Source organism: Pipistrellus kuhlii, unplaced genomic scaffold (assembly GCF_014108245.1).
Source record: "Pipistrellus kuhlii isolate mPipKuh1 unplaced genomic scaffold, mPipKuh1.p scaffold_m20_p_15, whole genome shotgun sequence".
NCBI lineage: Eukaryota > Metazoa > Chordata > Mammalia > Chiroptera > Vespertilionidae > Pipistrellus > Pipistrellus kuhlii.
In genome coordinates this window covers 29,800,769-29,822,864 of record NW_023425460.1, presented here as the reverse complement: position 1 = coordinate 29,822,864, position 22,096 = coordinate 29,800,769, and the positions used below count along the sequence as shown (strand labels likewise).

Here is a 22,096-nt window from a genome sequence, read left to right as displayed (position 1 = left end):
ATGTGTGTGGCTGAGACCCAGTGTCCCAACCCAGACAGCAGGCTCTACTGGGGCCCTGAAGAGAGCAGCAGCCAGGGGAATCCAGCGTCCCTAGCCCCCAGTTGTGCCAGAGAATGGAATGTGCTGCTCTGGGTGTTAAAACAGCCCCAGCCAAGGAAGGTGAGGGGCGGGAGGGGGGGGGGGGCACTGGGAGTTGGCAGAGTGGGGAGAGCTCCTACCACAAGGCTGCCTCTGTTCCCCCGGAGGCTGTGCCCACTTCGTTGGGCTTAGGGTGGGCAGGCCCCTCCTGTTAGCTCAGTGCTCAGAAGCGCCCGGAGCTCGAGGGGGCCAAGGCAGAACAGGGAAGGGTGACAACAGTCAGGACAGCCGTTCCCCCAAAGATTCTCTTAGGAGGCATCTATAGGTACCTCTGGCCCAGTGGCTTCCTAGCTATGTGACCTGGGGCAGGTTACTCAACCTCCTCAGGGCCTTCATGTACCCATCAGTTAAATGGAATAAATAACAGACCCTAGCTTTGGGGACTTACATAACATTTACATGACAATACACATTGGTATTATCATTCTCTTAAGGCCACCTGCACTAGGAAAGAGGCTGAAGCTAGGGCCCCTCAAAGGGGTTGCTTCCTTGAAGGTTCCATGGAGACAAGGGAATGAGAGTGGAGCTTCGTCTGTCTTCAGTATCGAAGGTGATCAAGGACCACAAAGATCCTAGAAAGCATGGCCAGAACAAGGTCTCCCAGGGCCACTAGAGCCTGCTTCCCACCATTACCAACCCCAAAAAGATGGGCAGAACCCTCAAACCCAGCCAGGCCGAGGGAGCTGGCAGCCCATCCCAGATCTGTCTCAGAAGGCACCAGGGCTGTAGCGGAACCTGGCTCCTGTCCCCTCCTCCTGGTGCTTGAGAACTGGAAGGAACCTTTTACACAGGCAGCCAGCTCTGCCTTCCGGGCCACCCCACGCCCAGCCCTCTCCACACCAATGTAAGGCACAATGCAGCCCTGATACTGGTTCCTGTCCTGTAAAGCCGTCTGTCCCAGCCTGCTTCACTCAGGCCCTCACACACCACCTGTAAATAAGGAGGTGGCCCTGGCTTCCCCTCTGTGGGGCTACCCACCTCAGATGATGGGAACCATGTTTCTCATGTCCTGTATCCCATGTCCCACAAGCTACTGTGCTACGGTCTGCATTTCACCAACATTCGGCATTGTCTTCCTTTTCCCAAAATAAAATGATATTGACCTGGCTTATTCCAACTACACTCTGGCCACTCTCTGAGACTCTTTCCTGACTAACCATCGAAGGTTATTTTTTAGTATAAAAAAAATAATAAACTGCCGAAACCGGTTTGGCTCAGTGGTAGAGCGTCGGTCTGTGGACTGAAAGGTCCCAGGTTCGATTCCGGTCAAGGGCATGTACCTTGGTTGCGGGCACATCCCTGGTAGGGGGTGTGCAAGAGGCAACTGGTCAATGTTTCTCTCTCATCAACGTTCCTAGCTCTCTATCTCTCTCCCTTCCTCTCTGTAAAAACTCAATAAAATACATATTAATAATAATAATAATAATAATAAACTGCTATTCTAAGCCACCCAGGCAGAGCTGTTCTTTCTTCCTCTGAAGATTGCCAGGATGGTGGTAATAAGCCGGTGTTTACAGAGTGCTTGCTATGTGCCAGGCACTGCACTCTAACCTCATTTAATCCTCACAATGGCCCTCTGAGACCAATGTCACTATCATGCCCATATTACAGATGAGTGAAGTAACATAGAAAGGCCGGGGGAAAAGGCCCCTATGGCAACTCAAATGGCATCACTATAGCGGATAGCAGAGCAGGCCCACAGCAAGCCCCCTCCCCTACCACCTCCTGGACATCCCTGACTCATGCAGGCTCTAAGTCCCTGCTCCATCGAACACGGTGGGGAACACGAATCCTTCGATGGGCAGTGTCACCCCTGTCTGAGAGGATAGAACGGCTGCCGGAGCAGCTTTCCTGCTCCCTCTTCCGTAGGCCTGTTCTCACTCCTGTCCCCTTCTGCTCAAAGGCCCTATTTTATTTTCCACTCTTCTATCTGATGACCCACAGACTGCTAAGGCTGCCTTCTATGTTTTGTGGAGGTTGCTTTTTAGAGAGAAGGGAGAGGGAGAGAGTGAAACATGGATCAGCTGCCTCCTGCAAACGCCCTAGCATGTGCCCTGACCAGGAATCAAACCAGCAACCTTTTGGTGTACGTGACGATGCCCAGCCGAGCACACTGACCAGGGTGCGCATCCTGAAAAGTGCCAGGACAAGGTCCTGCTGCTTCCATGCCTCTCAGGACCCCTGGGAGCTGCTGGGTCCTCCATACCAGGGGAAGCTCCGAGCTTCGCAGAATCCCACCTAGACCAGACCGGGCCACAGCTACAAGGACACCTGGCACCTAAATCCGAGGTTATGGGGCTGCCACAGAGCCCAGCTCCCCACAACTGGGTCTCACATTCCCTTCTTCACTGCCCCGGGCCTACCATCTGGAGGCATAGCTCCTGGGCGGCCCTGGTCTGCAAAGTGCCACGCTGAGCCTTTCACAGCCACTGCTTAACTTCCCTGGACCTCCATCTCCTTACCTGCAAAATGGGGAGAAGTACAGCACCTGCCTCACAGGGCCACAGTGAGGATTAAATGAAACAATGTGTGTAAAGTACTTACCACAGTGCCTGACAACCCACACCCTACACTCCACACCCCACACCCCAGCCTTCAAGAACTACTTACAACCCCCTCCCCCCATCTCACAGCCAATCCTCTTACGGGCTGGCTCCCAGCCTCACCTAGGGCAGATCCTTTTTTATTTTCTCAGAAGGATTAGCTAAAATCTTTCCGTTCTAAAGCCTGCATTACTTAGTTTACTGAATTCTAGTCCCAACAAACCCAGCCTCCACAATTTGGTCACAAGACAGAGCCTCAAGTCAATCCAACAAACATGTGCTGAGCCCTTCCTGTGTAAGGCACAGCCTTCCTCCTCCTGTCCCCGGCTCACACGACTTCACCTCCATGCCCGTTCACCCCCGTGCTGCAGGCACAGCCCAGGCCTGCACACTCAGCCAGCACTGGGGGCATTGGCTCTCCGGCCTTAGGGACAGGGTGAACGCAAGGACCAGGTCAAAAAGAAGCTTGAGGCCTTTTTATTGATAATTCTCCAAATACACAGAAGTCCTTCAGTTCCTCTCCAGTGTAACAAAGCACAGGGCACTTAGCGCTCATCTCTGAACAGGACAAAGGAGCCTGAGGAAGGTGGACACCAAGGCCTGCCTGGTTCCCCAGGGACTTGCCCCTCACCGGCCTGGAGCAGGCCTCTGTCCTCCCAGCCCAGGCTAGACTGGTTGGCCTGGTGAGAAAGCTGGTCTGCAATGGTCCTTGCCTCCCCATCCTGCCTCCTGGGTCCCTGTTTAGGGTATAGAAACATCTCCACCTCCTCTGGGTTCTGAGTCCCAGGACTCCAGGGAAGCATCCTAGGGCCAAAGCCCCCATCCTCAGCCCAATGCCTGCGCCATGTTCCCAGGAACCATGAAATAAATAAATAAATACTTCACAAAAGCAGGGCAGCTCTAGGGGAAGGAAGGGCGCCTGAGCCCGCTCATGGCTTAGAGACACAAAGCCCCAGAGAGCACATAAATGAATGTGGAACTGTAGGAGAGAGGATGGGGACCAAGTGGCCTGTCCCACAACTAAGACTGTTTTGCTGGAGAAGAGCCTGGAATCTAGGACCCAGCTCGGCAAGTTCACACACTTCTCAGGCCCCCAAGGGTCAAGGGCTCAGGACCTCTGCTCTGGTCTCACACTACATGGAGCGAGGTGCTGGGGGGGGCGGGGGGGGATGTAGCTCTGAGCCGGGAGGGGTGCCCAAGGCTCTGAGCGGTGGGAGCAGAAGTGATCGGAGTGCCTGGCATCTCCCCATCAGGGCCGAGGGCAGCTGTGAGCTGAGATTCTGCAAGGCGGGGCTGAGGTCCTCTGAGCTGCTGGGACGCCTACGTTTTGCTCTGATTAATACAAGGACTTCTGCCAGGCCCCCTAGTCACAGCCTCCTCGGGGGGAACTGGGGAACTTCAACCCTGTTTCTAGAAACACTTTTGGTCTTGTTGGCCTAAAAGTGTTGGTGGGCAAATAAGGAGATCCTGGTGCTGGAGGGACAGTCACACAGCAGAGTTGGGGCATGGCACTCTCTCGAGGCAAAGGTCTTGGCCCAGTACCCCACGGGAGGAGGAATCTCTTTTCCCAGTTTCTGATCTCCGGTCTCAGAGTATTCCTGATCTTCAGAGACCCCAATCGAGACCAGGAATGGCTCTCTTCTGCCCTCTAGCTTATATTCCCTGTCCAGGCCAAAGTCCACTAACAGCTCAGGACAGAGCAAGGCAAACATACCAGACCCTCCAGGGCTCTCTCCCCTCTGGCTGACCATCTGCAGGAGTGGGGAACAGCTCCAGAACCCGGCTGGAGGCAGCAAGGGCAGAGAAGGGAAGCCTACCGAGCGTTCGGGCCACATTAGCCCAGCACACGCCACACAGGGCTAGGGGTAGGGAGAGTGGGGTCTACTGCTGGCCCAGGACCGGCGCCTGCTTGGATCCTGTCCCCTCTTCTCACTTGTTCAAGGTCTGGTTACATGAGGCACACACAAACACCGTCTCTCTCTGGGCTTCAGGGGCTGAAAAGGAGGAAGAACTTGGTGAGACACTTCATGACCCCAACTCCCACAACCACCTCCCCAGCCCCCAAAACCCCCCAGACCCACTGCTCAGCCCACAGCTTTGCCAACCCAGCTCACTAGCCTGCCCTTGGAAACATCTTTTCATGGGAGCCAGGGACTTCGGGGATGACCATGCCAACAGCAGGCCTTTCCCAGGTGTTCTATGCATTAGAAATTATTTTGCCACCAACTCAACACCTTTAAACATGTTTTTTAAATAAAGTGCCAGAAGAAAAATGTCCAAGATGTCTTAACAGTGGTTTTCTCTAGGTGGTAAGATTACAGAATTATTTTTCTCTTCCTACTTTTTCTGTATAGTAATTCCCAAAACTTCCAGTATAAGCACGTGCTACTTGCATGACCAGAAGGAAAGACAAAAACCCTTGATTCCTCGTTGTATTACAAGGAACTGTGTGAAACAGGCTCCCTTCCTAGAGCGTGCGTACGCGTTTATCCTGTGTGCGGTGGAGCTCTGCCTTCTTATCTGTTCTGTTCTGTTTACTACGATAAGGTACAGCTTTTATAGAAGCAAAAGACATTCTTCTTTATTTTATTAGAAGTATTACCAAGGCAATGAGGAAAAGAATGAAATTCAGGATTGTGGTCTCTGGGGAAGGCAGGTGTGGCGTTGGAAACCCAGTGGTGTGGCTAACGCTACTTTAACTTTGAAGTGTTTTAAATTCAAAGCTGTCACAGTCATTCATTATCACCCATCATAATTCTGATAAATCATATATATTCTTTTGCGTTTTTTATTGTTAAAGGTGATAGAGGAGGTGTTACTACGGGCCAGACCAGGGTCCCAAGTTCCCTTGACCTATCACTGACCCTCACTCCTATCCCACAGGCAGCACCTCCTCAGAGGTGGGAACCAGCCACGCCCTCCCACTGCCCTGACCCCCAGCCGCCTGCACCACTCACCTGTGGCCCCCATGGAAGACTTGGGCACCTTGAAGGAGCAGCACCGGGAGCAGAAGCTATTTCCACAGTTACTGCAGCTCCGCTGCCAACAAGAGGCAAAGTCGGTATGCGACCCATCCCCAGCCCAGGCCCCTGGAGCCCTCAGCACCCCTCCTGCCCACCCACAGATCCCACCCAAGGAACCTGGGACATCTGTGAACGGGGAGGTGCCAGGTGGGGCAGGACTGAGACCCCACAGGGAGCCCTCACGGAAACTTACCCTCTTCTTCAGCACTGAGAAGGTGGCCGAGCATCCTGTACAGCTCCCTGAGAAAGAGGCAGCAGCTCAGCCTTGAGCCTCTCAAACCCCCCCCCCCCCTCCCCAGTCTTCCAAATGGGGACTCAGACACCAGCCCAGACTCCTTGCTGGGAGCAGGGAGTAAGGGAGCCAAGTCCAGATCCAGAGACAGAAGGAAGGGACTGACATCTCCAGACTATACAGAGCTGCCAGTCCCTATACCCTCCAGGGGCTTCGAGGCCCCCCCTGCAGGCTCAGCCAAAACAGAGGAGCATCCAGCAGAATCTGCCCCTGGAAACCACCGAAGCTGACAGGGTCTCCACCCTCTGTGGTCCAGTGTGGCATCTCTGGAACCCAGTTCCTTCTCTTCCCACAAGCTCAGTAAGGACAGAGGGATAAGAAGTCACCCATACTCGCTCAACAATCCCGCTATGTGGGGCCCACAGACACCACAGTACCCCTCACTCTTGCCACAAACCCGTACCCACAATTCCAAGCCTTTGGCCCCTCCGTCCCCTGACCGTACCGAAGTTGTTGGTGGGGTACCGCTTGCGGAGCCGCTCGGTGAGCCGTGACACCTTGCTGCGCAGCACTTCGTTCTTGCTCAGGAACCCGTTGTCGTGCAGGGCCAGCTCATCCTCGACCGGGATCGGGGCACCCTCCTCCTCCTCCTGTAGGAACAGCTCCTTCCAGTCCCGCCCACCTTGTGGCAGGGCTCCAGGGCCTGCAAGCAGAGGCCCCCAGCCCAGCGGCCACCCTCCCACTGCCTGGCCCCCGCCCACCTCAAGGCTCCTACTTACCAGCACCACCAAGTGGGTCTCCTGCTTCCCGGGGTGCAGGGGAGAAGAAGAAAACGGGGAGAGAGAGAGCAGGAAGGAAGTTGCTATGAGGGGGCCCCCCAGCAAAAGGTAACACTCAAGTGTTACTCTGAGTTCTGTCCAAGCAAGTCCCAAAGGGTAACATTAACAGAGGTCTCCATACAAGGATCCCAGCATCAAATAAACTTGGGAGGAGCTGTGTCCTGTTTTTCAAACTGGGTGAGATTGATTAAGTGGGTCATTCTTTTAACAGAATAGAATGGAACAGGAAAGAAAAGATCCCTTATGATGCATTTGTTAGGAAACTTGTTTCAGTTAAGCTTTATCCATATAATAAACATAAGTATGAACTGGGCCGAGATGTGAGTGTGCTTCTTACTGTGAGTTATAAACAGAAATGCTTGAAAGCACCACCATCCAGATTCAGAGACTACAATCGTATATGAAAGTCCCAGAGAAATCTTTCCGTGGTTGAAAAGTAAATGGACTGGACTGATGTAAAAGTGAATGGGCCCGGTGAAAACTCCCAAGACCCTATTTCTTATATCTCAATTTCCCACTTTAAAGAGAAATTATTTCCTACTGTAAGAAAACTATAGCACAAATGTAACAAAATGTCAGCTGCCACTAGGACTCAGTGACCAGGGAACATGGAGTGGTGGGTGGGGACTGTGTGACTTTCCTAAAGAGGACAGTCACTCCTCAGCTCATGGGCCACTGCAGACTCAGGACTACCATTGCTGCTGAAAAATTAAAAACCCAGTTTTCACTGAAATCTCCCCACTTTTAAATATTGACTCAAAAAATATAAGGTTTGTATGCCAAATAAAACACTACAAACTATCAGTTTGAACTACTGTCTTAAAATTGGAAAAACTGGCCGAAACCGGTTTGGCTCAGTGGATAGAGCATTGGTCTGAGAACTAAAAGGTCCCAGGTTCGATTCCGGTCAAGGGCATGTACCTTGGTTGTGGCAAATCCCCAGTAGGGGGCATGCAGGAGGCAGCTGATCAATGTTTCTCTCTCATCGATATTTCTAACTCTCTATCCCTTTCTCTTCCTCTCTGTACAAAATCTATAAAATATATTTAAAAATAAAATTGGAAAAACTGTTTAACTTTCTCTGACCTAGAATTTGGCCGTGCAACCACTTTCTCTAACCTCCCCCCCTCCCTACTCCACAAGGGGCATATTTCAGCTCTCATTAGTTGGGGGCCACAGCAATGCCCTCCCCCAAACCTGCCTTCCCCACATCAAAGGTGCCAAGCCCACAGTCTGCAACCAGTCCCCAGCAGGGCATTCCCAGAGGCTTCCAGAGCCATCCCTGCCTGGGCAGCCAGGACCGGTCACTAGATCAGCAACAGGACAGGCAGCAGTCAGTGGCCCCCTTTCACCCGCTGAGTTTGAGCTCAGAGCAAGTTTCAGCTTCTCACTTGGATATAAGAGAATTTAAAAACCCAGATTTGGGACGTGAGAAGCCACATGGCTCCAGGACCACCCAATTTCTAGCCTGATCAGTAGAGGGTGCTGTGGAAAAGGGCCACCCACCTCAATCGCATCTTTAAATTCCTCATCAGGCTCGGCCTCCTCGGCCTCCTCCACACTGCCTGGCGTGAGGTCCTGGGAAGAGAGATTTTATTGAGGAGAGGAGTCGCAACTCTGGCACCTAAGGCAGAGGCCACCTCCCCTGAGCCAGCACTCAGGTTTCGCAGAACTTCTAGTCCCGCCCCAGAGGAAATGGCACAACTGCAAGAAAGAAGGAAGTCATGGGAAAGAAGCGCTCTCTGACTTAGCGGGGACAGGGAGACGGACCAAGACCAGGGTGGACCTGTGGTGGCTTCGGCACAGGGGTTGAGAGATGGACTCTGGAACCACAGGGCCATCTGAATCTTGGCAATACCACCCTCCAGCAACCACTGTGCCTCAGCCTTCTCCTCTGCAGAGGAGAACAAAATCTCATCCTCAGAAACAGCCTACGCCTCCTGGGGTCAATATCTATAAAGTGCGTGGAACAACAGAGTAACTACTCAGTCAAACACAGAGTAGCTATTATTATTACAATTATTACTACCAAGCACTTCAGAGAGGATGAGGCCTAGGGAGAAACAGGAACCACATAGAGGCCAGCCAAGGAGCTATGTGCTATGAACAAACTCGTAACAGGAAGGTGCTGGAACCTGCCCACAGCAGGCTTTGCCCTGACAGTGGGGGACACTCACCTCTGTGGGTGTGGGTGCAGGCGTGCAGACTGGCAGAACGCCCTTCCCTCCAGCTTCCGGGGACGGTGGGCTCTGGAAGGTACCCTCTTCCTGGCTGGTCTTCATCCGCCGCTGCAGACACGCCCTGTACTCAGACACCACTACCCAGGGCAGGAAGGGCGGGATGAGAGAGGCAGAAGCAGGATGAAATGAGTGGTGCTTTAGGGTATCCATTTCTGCTGCTGGCTGCCTCTGCCTCCAGCATCCCACTCTTGCTGCAGGAAAGAGTCACCCTCCTAATTCCAAACAACTCACCTAACCTAAGCCTCATAAAGAGAAGCAGAGATACCACCACCCACCCTATGAGATTGCTGTAAAGAGATTAAATGTAGTACGTGCTTGATAAATTAGGGATTCTGTCATTAATTACCCAACCACACCAAGTAAAATAAATATAGCAATCAGCCAAACATATGTAAAGGCTCAAGTGCCTATGACTCAGGGCCTCTTCAGGCTGCCTCGTTGCTTTAGAAGCCAGACAGCAGACAGGGACTCTGGGATCACACAGAGATGTGGCAGCAACTCCAGGGGGCTGTGTCCCAGAAGTCAGGTGGCAGCAATGGGAAAACATCCTTCCCTTACCTCCCAGAAGCCACCATATCACCTAAGCAGTGATTCACCTGCTCAGAAAGGCAGAGGGATCCCTACTGTGTACAGCCTCCCCTGTGCCTCACCAAATATCTCAGAGAAGCAGAGCCCAGGGGAGCCTGTCTAATTTGGTGCTGCCCCCTTGTGGAAAGAATAGCAAATAGATTATGAGTGATAGAGACAAGCAAGGAGCCCACCTGTAAGGCTCTCCAGAGCTTACCTCGGAAGAATTCCACATTCCCTAGAAAGAGTGTGCTGTTTAAAAGGGCAAGGACCCAGCACAGCGGCAGCAGATACAGCATGCAAACTGTGGCCAGAAGAGCTCCATAGAACCTGGATTGACAGAGGAACCACAGGATCAGAAATTCCTAAGACCAGAAGGAAACAATCTGGAGCACACCCGCATAGGCCTCGGGCAAGAAATAGCACTGGGCAGTTTACCTGCTAATCAAACAAGTGGACTATAAAGCAATGTGGAAGGCTTGACAACTACCAACAAGTCACTGGTTGCTAACCATGGATACTGGTGAAGCTGCCGCAATGGCTGAGGCTGGGGCCACGTATACTGGTTAAATGCTCCTCACTCCTCAGGCTACAGAGTCTGAAGCTAGAATAAGACAAACTCGGCTCTGCATCCAGCTTTGCCATTTCTTGCTTTGTGTCCCTTGGTTTTCTGAGTGTCACTTCCTTCACAGGTAAAGTGGGGATTAAAATAGTGCCTGCCTCCTAGAGTTATTATGAAGAATAAGACAATACATGGCAAGTGTTGAGCACAGGGCCTGGCACAAGGGGAAAACTAAATAACTATTAGTTGTCATCATTATTTATATATAAAGGACCTAAAGAACATTCCTTCCACTTGACCCAGTAGTTCCATCCTTGAATTTATTCTAAGAAAATTTTTTCAAAAGCTAAGCCCATACATGTGTTTACTACAGGGTTAGTAATAAAAGTAAAACTGGCTAAGTGTATAATAGAACGGTTCCATAAATCATATCATATTCACCCTCGATATTAATCTGGTGTTACAATAATTCCAAAAGTCATATAGCAACAAAGAAAACCATTTGTGATATATAATGGTAAGTGAAAAAGGAAAGAAAAAGGGAATCTCACATATGTTATGAAACTATAGACTATGTGCACATGACAAACTCTAGAAGTAAATCTAAACCTGGTATCAGCCGCTATATCAGGGTGGGAGGTCACATGGTGAGTGGCTTTTCTATTATTAAAGTATTTTGCCATACACAAAACCAGCGCATTCCCACCTGCAAGCCTCTCCTGCCCGAGTTAGGGGCCCTGGGCCCTCAAGGCAGTGGCTCTGCCTGGGCTCGTGACAGATCCCTCTAGGCAGTGGTGGTGGGCGGAGGGGCACTCACTGTGAGGACACGGTGGGGTTCTCCCAGCGCAGCACGCGGTAGGCAGCCTCACAGGTGCAGCACAGGCGGCGCAGGAAGGCCTCCAGCTGGATCAGGCTGCAGACATAAGGGGCGTCGATGAGCCGCACGCCCTGCCCCACTCTCCCCAGGGGCCTGACAGCTCTGGGGCAGCAGAGCCCGGGACTTCACAGGCTCAGCTGCCAGGCATGGCCAGTCTCTTCAAATGGAGGGAGGGGCCGGAGAGCTCAGGAGGACATTCATACATTTCAGTCCCCTTTTTGGAATCCCTCCTGAGGTGGAAATAGGACAAAGGTTCCTGCTCCGGCCTCTTTCTAACTATTGCTATGAGGCCAGTTACCTACCTTTAGTTAAGAGGGCTGCCGTTCTCCTCTATAAAATGAGGATCAGGGTGCCCACCTCACAGATACACTAGAGCTGTGAGGATAAATGACAGGAGGTAGACAGATCAACGTGCCTCCACCTGGTGTGTAAGGCAGACTCACTTAGAGAGCTTTTTTCAGTGGATGCACCCCAGAAGCAATGAGCACAAGCTTGTACAGTGAGCTCCCAGGCCGTGGTTTCTGAAGGGCTCCTGGAAAAAACAGCTGATTCTAGAGCCAGGGCAGGGAAAGTACAAGAATTTGAACATCATCTAGTCCCATAAAGTAAGAAAGCACTCAAAAAGATGGGGGCATCCGAAATCGGTTTGGCTTAGTGGATAGAGCGTCAGGCTGAGGACTGAAAGGTCCCGGGTTCGATTCCGGTCAAGGGCATGTACCTTGGTTGCGGGCACATCCCCAATAGGGGGTGTGCAAGAGGCAGCTGACCGATGATTCTCTCTCATCGATGTTTCTAACTCTCTATCCCTCTCTCTTCCTCTCTGTAAAAAATCAATAAAATATATTTTAAAAAAAAAAGAAAAAAGAAAGGGGCATATTGAAAGAACACAGAAGCCAGTTCAACGGAGACTACTGGCCAAATCTAGGAGAATCTGAGATCAAAATCTTTAACAGTAATAGATTATAGGCCATTAAATTAAATTTAAAAATCTTGAATTCATATTGATAATAAGTAAGAATTACAGTAGAATGCCAGCTAATAATGACAATTACAAAATCACCTTTGCAATCATCATAGGAATAAACTGGTGAAGGCAAGACTCATCAATGGATTTAAAAGTAGGTAAATATTTGATAAGGAACAAGGTATTTACTTGTGCACCCCCCTCAGATTACTAACTCTAAAGAGTAAAAGAGTCATCTTACCGTGGAGAAACCTTAACCAGGGGATCAAAGATACTTCCTCCCATAACAAGACAAACTGACATCACATATCTCCTGACTCAACGCACTGACATGACATATCACTGTCACTCCCTGCCAACAATGCATAACCTGAATCTAACCATGAGGAACCAGGCAAACCAAACTGAGGAAAATACTACAAAATAATAAGCTTGCTCTATTAAAAAGTGTCAAGGTCTCGAGAAACAAAGGTCTCTGAGGAACTACTACAGGTTACTACTAAAGGGACATAAAAATTAAATGCAATGTGTGATTCTGATTGGGTCCTGGGTCAGGAGAAATTATATAAAAGACCTTATTAATACAAGGTCTGATTATGAACTCTGTATTAAATAATACTAATGTTAATGTTATCAATGTAAACATCCCTAATTTTGATTACAAGACTGTGGCTATATAAGAGAATGTCCTTGGCCCAACCAGTGTGATTCAATTGTTGAGCATCAACCTATGAACCCGGAGATCATGGTTCAATTCCCGGTCAGGGCACATGCCTGGGTTGTGGGCTCGATCCCCAGTAGGAGGTGTACAGGAGAAGTCCTTCAATGATTCTCTCTCATTATTGATGTTTGTCCCCCTCTCCCTCTCACTTCCTCTCTCTGAAGCCATTGGAAACATATTTGTAAAAAAAAGAATGTCCTTGTTCTTAGAAAATACACGCTATAATATCTGAGTAACAGGCGTGATGTTTGCAACTTACTTTCAAATGGTTCAGGAAGAAAAAAAGAGTATAAAGAGAGACAGATGCAGCCAATGTGGCAAAATGTTGATAATTATTCTGAGTAAAGGGCACATGAGAGTTCTTTGTATTATTCTTACAACTCTTCCGTTAGTTTTCTTTTGTTTGTTTTGTCTTTTTACTTTCACAACTTCACTTTAATTAGTCATATATGGGCTTACTAACTATAATCTATACCCTAATAAAGACTGGAACTATACATTCCAGTTGACTTTAGGTTAAAAAATCATTTCAAAGTAAAAAATTAAAAAAATAAAAAACCCAAATATTCAAACCCCACTCCAGATAACTCAGATCCTCGGGGATGGAGAGGAGCTCTGTTTATAACTGTTTTGGGCTGCCCAAGGAGGGATGAGAACCCGCTGTATGTCAAGAGAGCCCAGTTCAGGGAGGGTTCACTGAAGTTATATTAATATTATGTCCCAGGCTTAAGGTGCTTCTCCAGCAGTACCAGCTCTGTCACATCTAAGAAGTGTCTCCATAGTGCAGTGAACATGACTAAAGTTTACTGAACGCCTTCTGGGTACTAGGCACTCATTCAATCTGCACAACCACCTCGGAGGTAAGCCTATTATTGTCTCCTTTAACAGATAAAGCACCTGAGGCACAGGAAAGCTGAGCAACCTGCCCAGTGTCACACAGCACATAAATGTAAGAGCTAGGATTTGAACACAGGATGTGGCTCCTGCATGCACATGCTAAGTCAAGACCCTAAACTCTCTCTAGTGGAGAGAAAACAAGCTGTGAAACCAACTGGATCTGGATTCTCATCCCAACTCAGTCCATGTCTAGCTGTGAAAGCCCTTTTCCTCATCCATAAATGAAGGATGATAATAGTAGCTACTTCCCAGAACTGTTAAAAAGATGAAAGGAAATGGACCTCTGGGTTTGCCTAATACAATGCCTGGCACACTCAGTGAGGTGGGAGGTGTCGCTGTGACTGTCCCTCATCCCCCTGGCTCCTTCCATACTCACAAGCACTTCACCTCAGCCACAGCCTCGGGGCGGGACAGGCGCACTCTCTGCAGGTCCTCCTGCCTCACGCTGTGATACTTCCTCCGCATGAGCTCCGACTCCGGCAGCCGTGCCCGGCAGACCTCCTGCAGGTAGCCCAGAAGGGCGGGCACTGAAATCACCAGAGCACCCACCGAGTACCACGCACCTGTGGGATCAATAATAGGTAAACAGGTAGCAAGGGCCAGGCGTCTCACCCACCCACCCACATGTCCACATGCTTGCTCCCTCACCTCCTCCAGGGCTCTGCCCGAGGCCTTCTCTGATCACTCCATGGAAAACAGTGTCTCCCCCTCACTCTCCAGCCCCTTGCCCCAGCTTTATTTTACTTCACAGAATGTATCATATGACATATTGTAAGTATGGTTGTTGTCTCTTTCACAAATGTATTTTCTTAAGGGCTGGGACTTTGCCTAGTCACTGCTATAGCACCAAATGTATGTTTTTAATATGAAGAAGCCTATGCTAGCATACAGTAGGTGGCTCATGCCTGGAGTCTGGCCACTGGGGCCTCCCGATGACTGACATCTTTGGGCCACTGGGCAGATTGGAAACCTTCCCTTTAACTTTTAGGGTATCCCCAACCACTGTGGACTAAAAACTGGTAAGGCTGAGAGAAAATCCAAAGGAACTCTGGTACCCTGGAGGCAGGCTAACAGAGCACTTGCTGGGCACAGAGTAAATGCTCACTAAATATCTGTCACATGAACTAATTTACTTTGGACATATGTTCAGAAAAATCTAACAGTCTGGGAATGCTATCTGAGTGCAATCAGGCAAAGAGCCCCACTGAAAATCAATAGGAGACCTTATGTGAAATGGGTTTATTTTCAACCCACTGAGTCCATTGTTCCATGGAAAACCAAGGAGACGCTTGAGAAATGTGGGTTCAACAGAAGACATGAGTCAAGGACCCAGCTCCTCAGAACAATCTGTCCCAGGTCCTTCACTCATTTCCCCTGAGGGTTCAGCTGTTTTGGGGTTTTTGTTTTTGCAGCCATCTGCCAGTTTCAACAAAAAAAAGGGCTGGGTCACAGCACACCTTGTCATAACAGTTCCTTGGGAGACATCACTACCCAGGAACCATACTGCCACCCCGCTGTCCACACATCTACCTCACATCACACTAGACTGCTTACTGGTGTGACTGTCCAGCAACCCCTGCTGGGCTCATTTGCTGAGCCACAGAAAACCAATAGACATGGCAAAATCCTCCTCAGCTGTCCCCTCACCCCATATCATGCCCCAAATGACCCGGAATCAGCTTGGAAGCCAAAATGGAAAAAGCATTCAGTCAAGAAGGAAACAATAATAATGACTCAGAAGACTTCTGGCCTGCAGGGAATATAATCCATGTCCCTAACCGATACCTAAAACCGTGGATAGTACTGAATCCTACGTAAATTTTTTTCTCTATACATACATATCTATGATAAAGTTTAATTTATAAAGTAGGCAATTTCACCGACAGAAGATTTGTTCTTCCTGTAGAGCTTACCAACTTCAGGATATTTTATTTCCTTAAGAACTTTCACCTTTTCACTTACAGGAAGTACTTTATAGCTCCTCTCTGACATATCAAAACTGCCAGCATCACTACTCTTGTGCTTTGGAGCCTTTATTTAGTGGGGAGAAAAGTGTTACTTGAACACAAGAATTGACCATGACAGTCAATCTGATAGCTGAGAGGTCTGCTAAGAGGCAGGCAGCAGCACATACAGAATGGATACACTGGACATAGGGATGATTCCCATCCCGGAGAGACAGAGAGATTCCATCAGGCTACTCAGGCTGGCACTCAATTTAAAACTTATAAATTGCTTATTTCTGGAACTTTCCATTTAATATTTTTTAAAGCTAACGCTAGCACACAGTAGGCTTTACTGTCCACTTTACTGTGGACAACTAAAACCATAGAAAGCACAACCGTGGATAAGGGCTGACGGTCATGTATTGGCTGCTTACTCTGTCAGGCACTGAGCGAAGGGTTACACACAGATCCCCTCATTCCCTACAACTCCCCTCTGAGGAGAGCACTGTTATTATCCTCCCTTTAGATAGGAGGAAATTGGGTGTTAGGACACACGCCAGCCCAGCCAGGATTCTAGCCCAGAATGTCTCTCCAGAACCTGTGTTCTGACGGCACGCAGGCACAGAGGAAGGCCAACTGCAGGGCAAGACCAGTGGCTCGTTCACATGGGGCTGCTTTTCGGAATTCCTCCCACACTCATTCACAAAAAAAAAAAAAAAAAAAACCCGGCCCCTGGAAGCCGTTCTTACCCTCATTCAAGGTGAGGAACAAGACGTTGAGGCCCAGGCAAGTCAGCAAGGAACACAAAGGCGCCTGCCACCTACAACACAGAGAATTCTAGTCACTAAAGACCAGCCAGATGCTCCTCCAGGTGGAAAGGGGGGTGAGCCAGCACAGGTGAGTCATTAAAACCAAGAGCCAGAGGAGGGGGCCTGAGCTCAGGGTGTCACAGAAATGGAAACTGGGTCTCTCACTTGGACAGGTGACTGGGAGAGGAGTTAAAGTCACATATTAAGACCTGGGGTGAGAAAAGGTATCGTCTCTGAACTAGAAGACCTGTAGCACTTTCTCCAAGGAAGAGGAGACATTCATAACATTTACTACTGAGAAACCTAGTGAAGAGTGCACTTTCCCATTCTACCTAAGAGAGCTTTCCCTTGGCTGGAGCTGGAACACCAAAGGTGCCTCACTGGAGCACAGCAGAGCAGACCAGCACAGAACAGAGCCAGCCAGAGCAGAGCAGAGGAGAGCGGACCAGACCAGCACAGGGCAAAGCAGACCCACACGCACAGAGCAGAGCAGCAGGCAGAGCTGTCTAGCCACAGAGGAGCCTGGCCCCGAGGAGGCCGCCTCACAGCTGCTGTTTTCATAGCCAGTGCTGTTACAATCAATCGAGCTGTTTTGCACTGAATAAAGTTTCCTTCTTCACAGGAACCCAAATTGGAGATTCATGTTAGCATTGAATTGATGCCAACAACCATTTGTTGACAATTGTTTGTGCAGTTCACCCAACCACTGGGGCACTTAAAAAAAAAAAAAAAAAAAAAAAAAAAAAAAGGAAAGAAAACTAGTTAATACCAATTAACCTGTGTTTTGAAAGGTTCTATGGTTCTATTCTTTTTAAAAGGTGACAATGACAAACATTCTTCAAAATTTTTCTTTATTTTTATTGAAATATAGCATTCTTTTTTACAGTTTCATAGAACATACATTCACTGCACAAGATTCATCTAATACAGAAATCAAGAGAACAAAATATAAAGGATTTATCTGACCCCATTTGTAACTTTCACTTCTTATTTCTGCAATTTTGAGTTTATTTTCTACATATGTTATTTCAAAAAGAGGAAAATATCTTAATTTAAAAATAAAGACAAAACCAGGGTATAGCATTCTCAGCAAACATGCCCTAAATAAATAGGAACAGATGGAAGCAGAGACTCAACTCCCACCATCACCACCTAATGGCAAAGCAGAAGCCTCCACTGAGGGAAGAAAGACCAGACTCAGGCTGCTGAAGACAAGCAAACATGCTGGCTTAGTCCCTGGTAAGAGACATTTAATAGGGAAAAGGAGCACAGATGTAGCAATGAAGCTCTGACGCCTATAGTCTAATGAGCAGCATCAGCCGGGCCAGCATGACTCAGTAGTTGAGGGGCAAACTAGGAACCAAAAGGTCACAGTTTGACTCCCGCTCAGGGCAGGCCAGGAATCCCCATGGGGGGGTTGCAGGAGGCAGCTGATCAATGCTTCTCTCTCAACACTGATGTTTCTCTCTCTATCTCTTCTTTCCTCTCCGAAATCAATAAAAATATATTTTAAAAAATGCCGGGACTGGTTTGGCTCAATGGATAGAGCGTCGGCTTAGGGACTGAAGGGTCCCAGGTTCGATTCCGGTCAAGGGCATGTACCTTGGTTGCGGGCATATCCCCGGTGGGGGGTGTGCAGGAGGCAGCTGATCAATGACTCTCTCTCATCGATGTTTCTAACTCTCTATCTCTCTCCCTTCCTCTCTGTACAAAAATCAATAAAATATATTTTTAAAAAATAAATAAATAAATAAATAAAATAAAGAGCAGCATCAGCATATTTAAGGTCATCAATCAGAAGAGAAAAACAAGTAGAAAAATAAACAGGTAAGTTGCTGACAAACAATGTATTCAGAACTTAAATGTTTTGGGGTTTTTGTTGTTGTTTTTTTCTCTAATTTGGGTATTTCAGAGTTAGCTAATGAAGTTAGCTAATATAGGTGCTGCTTTTATTTCTTAAGTTATAGCAAGAAAGTTAATACCTCTCTCTGCCTGTTTCTTAAAATTCAAAACATTCCAACTGTACCCCCCTAATTAGGCCTCCAAACCATTTAGTGGCCGCTACCAGGGTAAAAGCAGATTACAAGCCAGGCCTAAGGCCAACCCCATTTCAGAAATGAAAGCAGCACACAGCCTCTGAAGTCACTTTCATTTTAAAGCCTCTTCCACTCTGTCTTCGCTGACACTTCGGACCATCAGGACCTACCTACTGGAGTCACTGGTCCCTGAGGAGAGGAGTCTTTTTAAAAATCTACTGCAGCTCTCGCTTCAAACCTAACAGCCACAGCTCAAGATTAGGTCCCTCTTCAAAATCAAATCCTCTTTACTAAGAAAAGAACAATCAAGCACACAAACTAATCTGACAGCCACTTTCACAGAGCTTGTTGTCCCAGTGGCAGAGACAACAAGCTCCTGAGGGCATTTTAGGCCTGATACTTCTCCATCCAGCTTTAATCAATCCCACCACATCCTCAGGTTTCTTTTCTTTATTTGATTTCAGAGAGGAAGGGAGAGGGAGAGAGAGAGAGAAACATCAATGGTGAGAATCATTGATTGGCTGCAACTCAGCAGCCCAGGCATGTGCCATTGACCAAAACTGAACCTGAAACCCTTTAGTCTACAGGCCTACGCTCTATCCACTGGGCCAAACCAGCTAAGGCTACATGCTCAGATTTCTAATTTCATAAAGGAGCAACTTCTAATATGTTATTACTTAAGAACACTAATAGACCAGAGGCAGAAAAGGAGAAGGGCCAAAAAAGGGCAAAACACACACACGTGTATATAAATACATACGTACATATATCTACACTCATACATGCATACACCCACACACATAGAAAACACCAGAGAGCACAGCTCCATGCTCTCCAGGGCCCACACTTTCCCCTAGGGAAGGCGGAAGTTCATTTCAGATCGTTGGTCATGGTGGGATTATAAAATGATCTCATACTATCTCACTGTCTCTTTCTCCAAGAGCACAGTGACCAAGCAGCAGAGAACACTGCCCTGGAACATTGACTAGCTCATCTCCAGAGATAATGCCATAAATTAAAGGGGTTCTAGGAAGAATAAGAAAAATGAGGGCCTTGGTACAAAAGTTAAAAATAAATCTTCCACTATTTCCACGCTGAGGTAAGAATGATTGCTCAACAGCACACTTATAGGTTAACCCAACTCAACTCACTCTACCTCCTACCTGTCTCTCTTGAGCATCTTAGAGGGTTAAAGGTGCTTTATGAGAATCTGATAAAATTAGAGGCTTTTCCCTAGAAATACACACGTGCCCACATATAATTTTTCATTCAGTTTCAGGAGCTTCATATGCCCCTAAAGCCCATTTCACAGGCTCCAGAGTAAGAATGCCTGTTGTCTATGTACTCCCACTGAGATGCAATATTCAGAACACAGGAGCTTTGTAAAAAATATATGTATTTTTTATTTAAATCTAATCCTTTCCATCTACCTTGCAGTTTGCACCATGAGGAAGCAACCAGATATATCTGTGTAGGAAGTTCCCCAGAACAGTGAGCCTCTCTCCAGCAAGTTAGTGTCATAAAAGAAGATTGAGAAAAACAGGAGACATAGTCACCACAGAGAATGTATAATCTGGACTAGAACCTGATTTGATCAAAAAAATTGTAAATGACATCCTTGGAACAACTGAGAAAATCTGAATAAGAATTGGGTATAGGAAGATATCATAGAATTATTGTTAATTTGGTTAGCTATGATGTTACTTTGGTTATGGAAAAAAAAAAAGTTCTTATTTAGAGACAAACATAAGTATTTAGAGAGTGAACTGGCACATAGCTGTAATTTAAAATACATTTATGCCTAATCGGTATGGCTCAGTGATTGAACACTGACCTATGACCCAGGTAACGGTTCGATTCCTGATCAGGTCACATGCTTGGGTTTCAGGCTCAATCTCCAGTAAGAGGTATACAGGTGGCAGCCAATCAAATATTCTCTCTTATCAAAGATGTTTCTATCTCTCTCCCTCTCCCTTCCTCTCTCTAAAATCAATAAAAACTTATTGTTTTAAAATGAAAATTAAAGAATGAAATATATCTTATAAAATGAGCTGAAAGGAGAAAAAGACAATTATATAGGATGAAAGTCAAAGCAAAATAGAAAGGAAAAAAAACTGAGATCTATAATCCTAAAGGATTAGGGAAAATGATAACTGCTTATGAATAAGTATATTTCTTTAACTTAGGATCAAAATTACATTCTAATTTTATTACTAACTAAGCTATTATTGGAGGGGGGAGAGCCTGCTTTAGATAGAGAAGGCCCAATAGTCAAGGTTAGCTCACAATCCTAAGGTGTGAGCTTATTCAACCACAAAGAACAAACCCCAGTGAAAGGCCAGATGGTTCCCAGTGCCTGCCTCTCGTGGGCGGGGCCGGAGGCAGAGTGGGCCTGGAATAAGCCCAAAGGCCCAATGGTCCTTCACTGGGGCAGAAAGGACAGCCCTGCCGCTGCCTAAATGGCCAGCACAACGACAGAGAAGGAAGACAGGAAGCCCAGCAGGTCAGAGCAGCGCTACCAAGTCTGTACCTGAGCAAGTACCGGACACCATCACCTGCGTCCTTCAGGGGTTCCAGGTAGATCTCCAGCCTCTTGTAGGACAGAACCAAGTTGAAAAGATCAAACGTCGGGGACTTGGCAGGGGACTTGGCAGGGGCAGGTGGAGACTCCAGAGGAGCCTCTGGCATCACGCTGGGGCTGGCCTCGGGCCCACACCCCTCACGCTCAGATGACTGCATCCTGTAACCATAATAATTCCTGGCATTTGCATCACACTTCCAATGCCCCGCACACTTCTACCCGCATTCCTTCATGTACTGCCCACAACCAACCTGTGAGGCAGGGGCAGGGCTATCGGTGGGATGTCCATTTCACAAAGGAAAAAACTAACATTCAGGAAGGTGAAATGAATGTCACAGATACAAACTCCGGCTCTTCGGACTCTCCCTCTAATGTCCTTTGTCCCACTGACCCATCAAGAGTATAAACTGAGCCCTGACCCGTTTGGCTCAGTGGATAGAGCACCAGCCTGCGGACTGAAGGGTCCCGGATTCGATTCGGTGTGTGGCTCAATCCTTCTCCTCCTTCGGGTACTTAGCCTAAATATCACTTTCTTGCTCTGCGAAGTCCTTGCCAACACATCCAGTCTGGACTTAGGAGAGACCCTCCGCAGTGCTCCCAAAAAGTTATGTACTCACTCTGACAGCACTTATCACACCAAAGGAGCACTCCCGCCGTCTTCCCAGGCTGCCCTTCTTAGCTTTAAGCTCCACCAGCTCAAGGACTATGTCTTTCATTCACCCCTGTTCCTGCTCACAGTGGGCAAGGGAGTGAATGAACTGCCCACCCTCAGGACCCCAATGCTCTCCTCTGCGCCTCCCCCTTCTTGAACCCTCCCCTCTCCCTTCCGTTCTCAACTTTTCCGGACCAGCCCTGCCCATCACCTCCCCTTCCCCTCCCCCGGACCCCAGGAGCAGCAGCCATCACCTCCTGAAACGCCCCATCTCCCTTCTCCGCTGAGGAAACGCTCACCTTCTTTCCTAATTTCAAAGTCCTACCCAAACGCTGAGCAGAAAACAAGGGGGCGGGACCTCGACGCCCATCAACATTAACCCATCCCAGGCGATGGGCTGCGACCTAACGGCGGGGGTGGGGGTGACAAAGGGGCCTCGGGGGCCCGAAACCCCCGCAGGCCGAGAGGG

General features: G+C 48.3%; 1 protein-coding gene across 2 annotated transcripts; it reads right to left on the bottom strand.

Moving 5' to 3' along the window:
* Nucleotides 1-3,142: 3,142 nt before the first annotated feature.
* ZFYVE27 (zinc finger FYVE-type containing 27) lies at nucleotides 3,143-21,247 on the bottom strand. 2 transcript variants are annotated; one of them, XM_045581969.1, is made up of 13 exons: nucleotides 21,227-21,247; nucleotides 20,925-21,134; nucleotides 16,299-16,369; nucleotides 13,980-14,166; nucleotides 10,962-11,057; nucleotides 9,800-9,912; nucleotides 8,953-9,092; nucleotides 8,282-8,353; nucleotides 6,716-6,736; nucleotides 6,442-6,586; nucleotides 5,898-5,944; nucleotides 5,639-5,720; nucleotides 3,143-4,675 (listed from the first exon to the last, which is right to left on the bottom strand). In XM_045581969.1, the coding sequence occupies exons 2-13, from the start codon at nucleotides 21,131-21,133 to the stop codon at nucleotides 4,611-4,613; spliced, it is 1,248 nt and encodes a 415-aa protein (XP_045437925.1). In that variant the 5' UTR covers nucleotide 21,134; nucleotides 21,227-21,247; the 3' UTR covers nucleotides 3,143-4,610. The 2 variants fall into 2 exon arrangements, with proteins under 2 accessions (XP_045437925.1, XP_036294639.1); XM_036438746.2 differs by lacking the exon at nucleotides 6,716-6,736.
* Between the last annotated feature and the right edge of the window lie 849 nt (nucleotides 21,248-22,096).

What these genes read in the sequence shown, in the direction of transcription:
- ZFYVE27 (XM_045581969.1), bottom strand. Translation starts at nt 21,133, where the DNA reads ATGCAGTCATCTGAGCGTGAGGGGTGTGGGCCCGAGGCCAGCCCCAGC. An exon ending in GGTGTCCGGTACTTGCTCAG is followed by an intron (nt 16,370 to 20,924) that starts GTACAGACTTGG and finishes TCTGTGTTGTAG; the next exon opens with GTGGCAGGCGCCTTTGTGTT. An exon ending in AATTTAAAGATGCGATTGAG is followed by an intron (nt 6,737 to 8,281) that starts GTGGGTGGCCCT and finishes CCCGGGAAGCAG; the next exon opens with GAGACCCACTTGGTGGTGCT.